Source organism: Gossypium arboreum, chromosome 9 (assembly GCF_025698485.1).
Source record: "Gossypium arboreum isolate Shixiya-1 chromosome 9, ASM2569848v2, whole genome shotgun sequence".
NCBI lineage: Eukaryota > Viridiplantae > Streptophyta > Magnoliopsida > Malvales > Malvaceae > Gossypium > Gossypium arboreum.
In genome coordinates, this window is record NC_069078.1 from 60,161,156 (window position 1) to 60,170,656 (window position 9,501).

The 9,501-nt window shown below is 36.6% G+C and overlaps 1 protein-coding gene across 1 annotated transcript; it reads left to right on the plus strand.

Moving 5' to 3' along the window:
• Positions 1–1,046: 1,046 nt before the first annotated feature.
• On the plus strand, positions 1,047–8,942 carry LOC108455015 (uncharacterized). Its single transcript, XM_017753639.2, has 13 exons — positions 1,047–2,245; positions 2,324–2,405; positions 2,496–2,687; positions 3,098–3,162; positions 3,233–3,392; positions 3,707–3,952; positions 4,034–4,150; positions 4,500–4,691; positions 4,823–4,904; positions 5,578–6,506; positions 6,587–7,085; positions 7,172–7,362; positions 7,995–8,942. Exons 1-13 carry the CDS (start codon positions 1,218–1,220, stop codon positions 8,442–8,444), a joined length of 4,233 nt encoding a protein of 1,410 aa, XP_017609128.1. The 5' UTR covers positions 1,047–1,217; the 3' UTR covers positions 8,445–8,942.
• The last annotated feature ends 559 nt before the right edge of the window (positions 8,943–9,501 follow it).

Below are 9,501 nucleotides of genomic sequence, written 5' to 3' on the forward strand. Positions count from 1 at the left end.
ATGATATCTTATAAGGGTAACACACTAATGAAAATATTATTTGTTAAAACATAAATTTAAGTTACTTTGTGATGGTATATACTAGAGAGTTTAGTTATGATATCTTAGTGAATTTACTTCATGACTAAATAACGTTGTAAATGATAGACGAAGATTTGGATTTGAATTTTAAAACTTGAAAAGTAGATTAATTAAATTTTGAAAACAAAAATATAAAGACTCGATTCAAAATTTTCGAACAATATATTTTAATAATTTTAAATGGTTCACTTAAAAGGCAACCTTGAACATTTAATAAAATTTTAGAAAAATATTATTAATTAACAAAATTCAATTTTATTTATTATATAAATAATATAATCATAAATTTTTTAAAAACCCCATGGGATTAAATACTAGCCTTAATATTAATATAAATTTATTTTGATAAGTTCGAATGCTGTCTTCCACTTTAATTAGGGCATAATTTTAATTTTAATTTTAATCTTTTAAGGTTTACAATTTTTTGTCAAATTGATATTTTTTAGTTAAAATTAATTTTAAATTTTTTAAAAAATCTAATTTAATTATCAATTTAAAAAAAGTTGAATTCTATTTTATAATGGAAATACTGAATCAAAATATTAAATTTTTATACATGATGAATCACATGACAATCCACTTGTAGTTTATGCTATTTTTTATTTTTATATTATTTTAAATTTTAAATATTTTATATTTTAAAATTATTTACTAACGTGACATATAAAATAAATAATGTTATGTCAGTATAAAGTACATATAGATAATCATGTTATGTCATTATTGTAAAAAAATGTTTTAATTAATATCTAAGTTTAAAAAAGTGATTTAATTCTTTTTAAAAAATTAATAATTAAATTTAAGAATAAAACTCAAATTAAAAAATATAAACATAAATTTCACACATTACGCTTTTTAATTTAATTAATTTGGAAATTAATGTGTTTTTTTTTTCGAAAATTAATGATTAGTTTAGACAATGTGTATGTATAGAAAAGTGAAACGAGGCAGTGGCTTGAACCGGGCGAAAACCAAAAATGAAAAAAAAAATTTAAACCGGGTCCGGCCCAGATATGGATTGCTTTTGTGTTAGATTTTCCCGCGCAAAAATGTAAAAGCTTAAACTCCAAATTTCCCGCCTCGAGAAATACGGATAGAAAGTGAGAGAGACTCCCAGACCGCAACTAATTACAGCAATGGCCGCCAAGGAATCGGCGGCGCCGCCGTTAAACGACGTCGATATCGTGCATTTAGCTCAACGAAAGCAACCTTCCAACAGCCACCAACAATCCAACGTTTCACTGCCTCCATTTCTTCTCTCTCCTCACTCTCACAAGGACCTCCTCTCTTACCTCCATTCACGCGCCGCCTCTCCTTGTCCCTCCTCCGCCGTCTGCGAGTACGTCATCTCTCTTCTCTCCCTCATTTCACTCTCTCCCGGAACCCCCACTGTCTGTTCTTTGCTCTCTTCTCTTCTCTCATCATACACTCAATTATTCCCTTCGCTTCCCCACGACTCGAATTCCCTCAGAGCAATCAAAATTTTCAACACCCTTTTGATCCATGTTCCTTTAGAAGACCTCAAGTTGGTTATTGATTTGGCTGCATCAGATTTATCAGGGGTTGTTTCAGTGGATGATGCCCAACTGTTCGATCTTTTGCCGCAATGTTTCGAGTTGATTCGAAACGCGGAGGAAAAAGGTGGGGACTATGTGAATTCCGTCGTGGATAAGATTCTTGATTCCAAATGGTCGAAAGGATTTTTGCTTAAAATGGTTTCCATTGCCAAAGAGTTTAGTTTTCTTGATAAAACGAGAGGGAACGAGTTTTTGGAGAAAGTTTTCGTTGGGATTAAAACTGTGGATTTGATGGACTTGCCTTCCCTTGTTTATCAGTTGTTAGTTTTGGCTTCGAAAGGGTTCAATAAAAGGGAGATTATTGAAGGGATTGTGTACTTTTTTGGGTCTGAATCGGGTTCAAAAATGGCTTCCACTGTTAGGCAAGTTGAAGGGACTGTTTTGTTGCATGTTAACTTTGCAGTCAAGCAGGATCCTTCTTTGGGGAAAGAGGTTATGGGGTTAGTTAAATCTGATCTTCGAGCTTTTAATCATTTCACGGTGGCTGTTTTATTGTCAGTGTCAAGGGTACGGAGGTTTAGTGAAAGCTCAATGGCTGTTTTGAAAACAGCTTTGCTTACCGCATACCGTGACTATAAATTCACCAAGTAAGGGGCCACTCCTTTAAAACCTTCAAATTCTGCTAATAGTTAATTAATGTGTATGTGACTTGTTCCTTCATTTAGAGAATGTAAATGGATACCGGATGATATTAAGGGAGAATATCTGAAGAGTGTTAAAGTGGTCGAGAAGTCCGTGTTAAGAGCTGTAATTCCCTTCTTTTGCCCTATGAATTATGTTCCTATCATGTAATCATATATTTAAATTTGCATTATGTATCATTGTGCTGGTGTGTAGGTAAATGAGAGCAACTATGGGAGGGAGCACATGGTGCCTAGTATTTTGCAATTTGGTTTTATCTTGCTAGAGTCAGTTGGGGAGGTAAACTGCAAAGAGCTCGGCAATTCTAATGGTCTCCTTGGCATTCAAGAGCTTGGTATTCAGATGCTGAAAACTCTATTTGAGGTTCATGATATGGCAAGAAACGAGGTTTGTCTAGTTATGCAATCACAATTAGACTACATAATTTTTGTATAAAGCTACCGACCAGCATTGCCAGAGATAAAGAATGGAATAGGAATTCAATTAAGATGGAAATGTTGCAAATATTAAACTATGGGATAACAACTATCTTGTTTGTTCTTTTCTCTTCCTATGCTCTCTCCCTTGCTATTATGAAACTTGTATGTCCCGCAGTTGCCTTCATAAAATGAGGAATGTTTGAAGCTTTTTGATGATCTATTAGCCTTTTGCGTGAAGACTTTTAGTTTGAAACATGTTCCTATTTTTAGTATTAATTATTTGAACTATGATCTCCTTCTCCCTAGAAATTATTAATTGGTGCTTCTTTTTCTCCCTATGAGAATGCTTCAGTAATTCATTTGAAGGTTTTGACACAGATTATAGAGCAAATCAAGTTTCGCATTCTCTCTTTGAAGCCAGAGCTGAGTAGGCCAATATTAAGGTAACTGCAAAGATAAAATGTTGGTTTTGTTTTATTTTTGGTTATTGATAGCACTAGTTTTGATGTGCAGGCTGCTCTGTTATCTCATTCAGTGTTATCCTTACCCTATGATGGAACATATTCCCCGGCTTAAGGAATTGTTGGATTACTTCACTTTCATGGATGGAAAAATTGCCTCTTATCTTGTCAGTGCTCTTTTGCCTCTCATCAGATTCAGTCGTGATCTTCGGGTATATATCTCAAGCACAATTTAATGGACATAGACGGTCAGCTTGTAACTTATAAAGTTACTTAAAAATGCAAATTAGCCTCTAGTGTGTTGGGTGGGCAGCTGTTTATGGAGAATCACCAGAAATGAGTGAAAGAAACAAAATGTTTTTAGAATATTGAAATCTGACTTACATCAAATTAAATCTTTTAGTAATTATGTTTCAGTTTCTGATCAGTGATCTGCAATCCTGAAGAAAAATGTTATATCACGAGGTGGAAGATTTGCCTCATTTGTAGAATGCTTATAATTTAATTGTTTGTTTCAACATTTCAGGATTATGCTATTTTGGTTGTGCGCAAGGCTGTGTTTAGAAGAGAAGATACAGTTCGTGTTGCAGCAACAAATTCCATTATCGAGCTTATACTAGCGGAGAAGCAACCTAAGGGGGATGGCTTGTTTTCTCTCCAAGACTCGTCTAGCCAAGCAAGCTGCAGTCAGCAAGCTGACATACCTTGCAGCATGGGGGGAGATCTCTTTCAGGAGTTGAGTGCTTTGCTGCAGAGATGTCTTTATCAGCAGGTACTCTTTGTATATTAGCTTTACTGTTTCTTTTTGTTCCTTATGAACTATGTTTCTAACTGGTGAAATTGCTGCATTTAGGCAAAGGTAAAGCAAGTTGTGTATCAAGGACTGGTGAAGCTCGTTCTAGCGGATCCGGCAATTGGAGGGCTTGTCTTTGATTTTCTCTTACCTCATTTTCTCCAGTTTTTCAAAGAGGTAGTTATTGAAGCTCTAAAATAACTTATGTAAAGCTTGTACTAGTCCTAAGCTAAGTTAGTAGGACTTAAGGGTGAATGTTGGACACAGTTACGTGTCTGACATGGTCTATGTCTGGATATTTGCCGGATACAATTGTTAGAAATGGATACTTCAGGGAAAGTAAAGAGTTGAAGCAGCATAGATCCTGAATTTAAACAAAGACCTTTCATTTCAAATATTTGATTTTCTAACGGGAGAACTTGTAGAGTTATTCATATCCATCCTGCATATTAGAGAATTGTTGTGTAGTTATGCAGCTTATGATAACCTGCAGTTGATAGCTTGACATGAAGTGTGATCTCCACAGGGTCCGGATGTCCAGCTTGGAGTTAGCTCTTGCATTAAATCAGAAAATGGCAAAGTACTTATTCAGGAGCCCCTGGATTGCCTTCTTTCTTGCATCTCCTGGATTTTACTTCTTCAGACTCATGGAAAAACTGATAAACTTTTGGATTCTATTGGGGCATGTTTCGGTTTCTCCCTCTCGCAAGAGAATGAGGTATTGTCGTCATTGAAAATACATGTACAAAAATCCAATTCATGGTGTTGAAGATGGCATATGAATTTTTTTTTCTAAAAGTTACATTGGTAATATATTGCGTCTTACATCATAACGTGAAACTACTTCAGGATGGCAGGAACATGTCTACCAAGGTGTTTTCCGGTGCTTTTTTGAAGATCCGGAAGTTTCTAAGAAATGCAAATTTGGAAGGTTTGAAGGTTTTCTTCCTTTTATATTGTTTGTATCTTTCTATTTGGATATGAACTGTTGACGACGGAATGGACTCCTCTGGGGGAAGTCTTTGAAGTGTCGTCCTTTGAGTAGCTGACTCAGACTATCAACAATGGAAGGTATTGTCTCCCGGGGGAGGGTTTTGCCCCCATTCTGCGGAGAGCCGTGTATGGTTCATGGAGGGGGCACCTTGACTGTGCATGGACGTACGGCCACCCACCAAGAGGTGACGTGAGCATCTCGCCCTTGGTGAGATTTGAACCCTTGACCTATGGAATATAAGTCACCTACTGGGGTATATTCCATAAGTTAGGGGTTCGAATCCCACTGAGGGCAAGGCACTCACGTCCGGTCGAGGTGCCCCCCCTCCATGAATCTTATACGGCTGTCTGTGGATGGGGGGCAAAACCCTCCCCTGAGGGATAATACCTTCCCATTGTTGAGAGACCGGGCCAGCGTCCTCAAGGATGACACTTCGAATACTTCTTCTGGAGGAGCCAATCCCCCCTCAACATGAACTACGAAGAAAACAAAAGAAGACTTCTTAATTGTTCCCTAGTTTAATATCTAGGACATTATGTGCATTAGTCTCTATTTCCTTTTGTTGAACTCGGTTTCTTTCCCATACTAGTTTCTTGAATTCGTATTGAAGGAGACATTCTTGGTCAAACTCATGATGCAAGCTCTGCAGCTGTTCATGAAGAGAAACGGAAATGTTCTGCATTGATTTTGTCTGGAGTTATTGAAGTGGTATTGAATACCGTTGCAATGGATTTGGAGAAAGCAGCAGATCAAAAGGTTGAACTTGAAAAGGAGATTATGCAGTTTGTTGACCGCCATGATTCATTGGCAAAGGAGGCAAGTACTTCAAGACAAAGCAATGTTGGCAAAAGACCAAATTTACGAGCTACTGCTAAAGATGCAACAGATGACATTGACTCAGGCAACCCCCAATTGATTCAAGAACATTCATTTTTCTTGGCAACTTCAAGCATCTATCAGTTATTGCTAATAGCACTGAAGTTATACAGTAGTGAAAGCTCTGACATAGAAGCAACTTCACAGAATCATAGTCAGTCATCCTCAAGCAAGACATCAAAGAGTTGTTTTAAGATCATTTCATTTGCTTTGAATGCATCCCTTCATCATGTAAAATCTTCAGCCGCTGTGGGAAATGAAGGTCCGATGAAGAAGTTGATCTATGGGGAAATCAATATGCTGGGGCCTCCATTGCTGAGATTAACTCTTCTGCTCAAACCTGGTTCAGATGTTGCAACTAGTCAGAGGAAAAATGAAAGCAAAGCAAAAAAGGATGCAGAGGAAAGAAAGGAACATCTCCTTCTAGCATTATTTTGCTTGAAAGAAATGATAACAGTCAGTCTATGTGGTTCTTGTTTGACTCACTTGCTTGAGAATCTCTTGTCAGTTCCCGAACTTGAGCATGCTGATTTGCATGATGAATGTGGTCAAGCCTCTGAAATTGATGACCAAGATATAAAAAACAAAGAGTTATTCGTTCAGAAATATTTGAAGCCGCTGCTCACAGATCTTATGAAACTATCAGCTTTTCGGACGGTTGAGGTATATGATTATTTCCTTTGGTTTAACTACTGCTACTTTCAGAAACAAAATCAGTCCAAGTGTAATTCTTTGTTTTTCAGATTCTTTGTGATATTATGTTGATGATTGGTCACAAATTGCCCTGCAAATGGAGGAACTCTCATGGAGCTTGGGCTATTCATATGTGCAAAACCAACAACACAGCAAATTCCAGTATTGCGAAAAGCATGGTTAGACTAGCCATCAATTTGAGCTCACCACCAACAGATTTGCTTGTGGCTCAAGAAATGTTAAAGGAGCTCTTAAGGTTTGTAGGACCAAACAACAGTGACTTGTCGCAAGTCTCGGAATACCTTGTTGTAAACCAGTCAACAACCATTGCTATAGCTTCTTGTCTACTTCAAATAACAGACACTGTCATTATCGACATGGATTGGTCAACTAAAAAACTGAAGGCAACTTCACAAGTTGCTCAAAAGACCATTCATCATAACCAGAATGGAGAGCATAATTTGGGTTTCACATTTGAGGAAATTGTATATTCGAGGGTTAAAGCCGTTGTTGAAGTATTATCTTCCTTTGTTTTGATGAGCCTCAAGGGTAAGCAAGAACTTTGCAATTAAGATCAAAATCTCTAACTTTTCTATCATTCTTTTAAACTGAATTTATGATATTATACAATACAGATAATCAAGCTGAGCATTTTCTTAGATTAACCGCAAGATTTTATAAGAATTTAGCTCTGATTTCAAAGCTCAAGATTGCCCCTAAAGGTCAGAAGCAGCTTTTACCAAGCCTTCAATTCCAGAAGCTTGTCAAATTAACTTGCAAGGAGCTCACTGTTCCGCTTTATAACTTTGTGGCAGAGATGCAACAAGTACAGACTTTAATCCTGTTGGCATTTTGTTGTTGCTTATAGGGGTGTAAAAACGAGCCATCTGTGCTCACAAGCTACTTGAGTTATTGGGCGAGCCAAATTCAAGTATTTTAATGCTTGATCTTTTTCTGTTTTGGATTAGTATTGAAAATGTTGATCGAGTTCACACTCAAAGTTGAGCTCAAGCACAAACAACTGAGCTTGATGTTGAGTATGCCACTCGAGCTCATGTTTTACTAGGTAAATAAGCCTAATCAAGCAAGCTCAGGTATTTTGCTTTTCATCTTCAATTGAGTCTGAGTTTTAAAAGTGAGACCTGATCGAGCTAGAGTTGAGCTCGAGATTAAGATTCTTACTACTTAAGCTCAGTTTTGCTCATTACCCCTAGTCCTTTACTCACTTTTGTTTTAGAATATTTTTAGGTAAATGAGTTTAATTAAGCAAGCTCAAGCAATTTGCTTTGCTTTTCATCTAGAATGAAGTTGGTTGAACTAAAGCCAGAGTCAGGTCTAGATTGGGATTCTTACAGTTCGAGCTTGGCTTGACTTTTTACACCCCTAGTCCTTTATTTGATATTATTTTGGATTTTTGCTTGAGCAACTGCATTTTTCTGATATAAAAATGAGTTGCAGGCTCAACAAGAAAACGCTAACAGCAAAGGAATGATAAACAAGATCAAAAGGGAGAATAAATGCATCCCAGAGCTGATATTCCAGATTGAAGATTATGAAAAACATCTGATTCGACTCAGCAAAGCAACCAAGATGAACTTATTGAAGCACGCTAAACGCAGCACTTGTCGAGACTTCAAAATCTTGGACCCAACAACAACAAATGTTGTCGGACAAGATGTTCCCAACAATGTTGGAAATGATAATGACAATGACAATGAAAATGAAAATGAAAATGAAAGGTGCAGTGACTCTGAAGATGGAAACAATGATGGCAATGGATTAGATAAAGTGTTGTCACATGAAGGGGAGTCTGAATCTGATGCTGTCGAAGATGATGGAGCTAGTGTTCCAACTGTTAAGGGGGTGAAAAGGTCTAGAATTGTTCATGATTCAGACGATGATCGTTGATGCAAGGATTGTCAGACTGCACTTGGTAATGGTTCTTGTGGAAACATAAATATATATATTTGTTAAGAAAATTAGTAAAAAACTCAATCTATATAAGCGTATTGTTGCTTACAAACGACAACTTCAGTAATATACGAAGTATTCTTTTAAGTCTTCTGTTTCAATTATTGTTATGCAAATGACCCTTATGGTGAAGAGTAAGGAATGGCGTAACAAGGATGCAGGCACAGACTAGGGCGCAAAGCCCAACAATGAAGGCCTTTGGAAGAATGCTCGTGAGAAAGACTAAAGGCTGATGGCTAAAGAAGATAAGGGAAGCTGAACTGTGAGTTGAGTTGGAATGCGACTGATAGAAATAAATAATTTTTGTTAGTAATGTATTGTTTTTTACAGCTGTCCAGATGTCCTATGGTTAGTTACATGAGCTAAGCAAATATATTGAAGAATGTAATACATTTTTAATCTATCTATGAAAAGAAATTCAGCCTTCTTTTGAAATCTCCCATTCTTATTCAAGCTTGAATCCATTATTTGGATTCATAACAAATTGGTATCAGAGATATCGACCTGGGTAAAAGCAAAAAGAAGATGATCATGACAAAGGATATTGGATTTGTTAAAGTGTAGAGCTACTAGCTTAGATCTTTTAGTTTGATAATTAAGTATGCAGTTAGTTAGAAGAAGTTTGTTGCTTAAGTCAGGTATGCAATTAAGATCAGTTACTCTTACCAATGTATATAAACACCATCTGTGGACTGATTTAAGGTAAGTAAAAAGAATACAGAACAATTTCTCAATAGATTTGTTTATTCTCTAAAAGTCAATATCCATTTTAGCATAGTACCTAATACGGTATCAGTCACCTAGTTCCTGGTGATTGCTTCCGCTATAGTCGTATGGTGTATTCAACGAACTCTACTTCGACCGATCATCCTCCATTTTTCAGTGCTCATCTGATTCAGTCGTTCCCTCATCATGATACAGTAAAACTTGATGAAGCAAATTTCATCTAATGGCAACAACACATTCGACTCATCATAGAAGGATATGAGTTGCA

Excerpts from the sequence above, each read along its gene's own strand:
- LOC108455015 (XM_017753639.2), top strand. The coding sequence starts at position 1,218 with ATGGCCGCCAAGGAATCGGCGGCGCCGCCGTTAAACGACGTCGATATC. Across the intron at positions 4,905-5,577 it reads AAGAAATGCAAATTTGGAAG|GAGACATTCTTGGTCAAACT; the intron begins GTTTGAAGGTTT and ends TTCGTATTGAAG. Across the intron at positions 6,507-6,586 it reads CAGCTTTTCGGACGGTTGAG|ATTCTTTGTGATATTATGTT; the intron begins GTATATGATTAT and ends TTTGTTTTTCAG.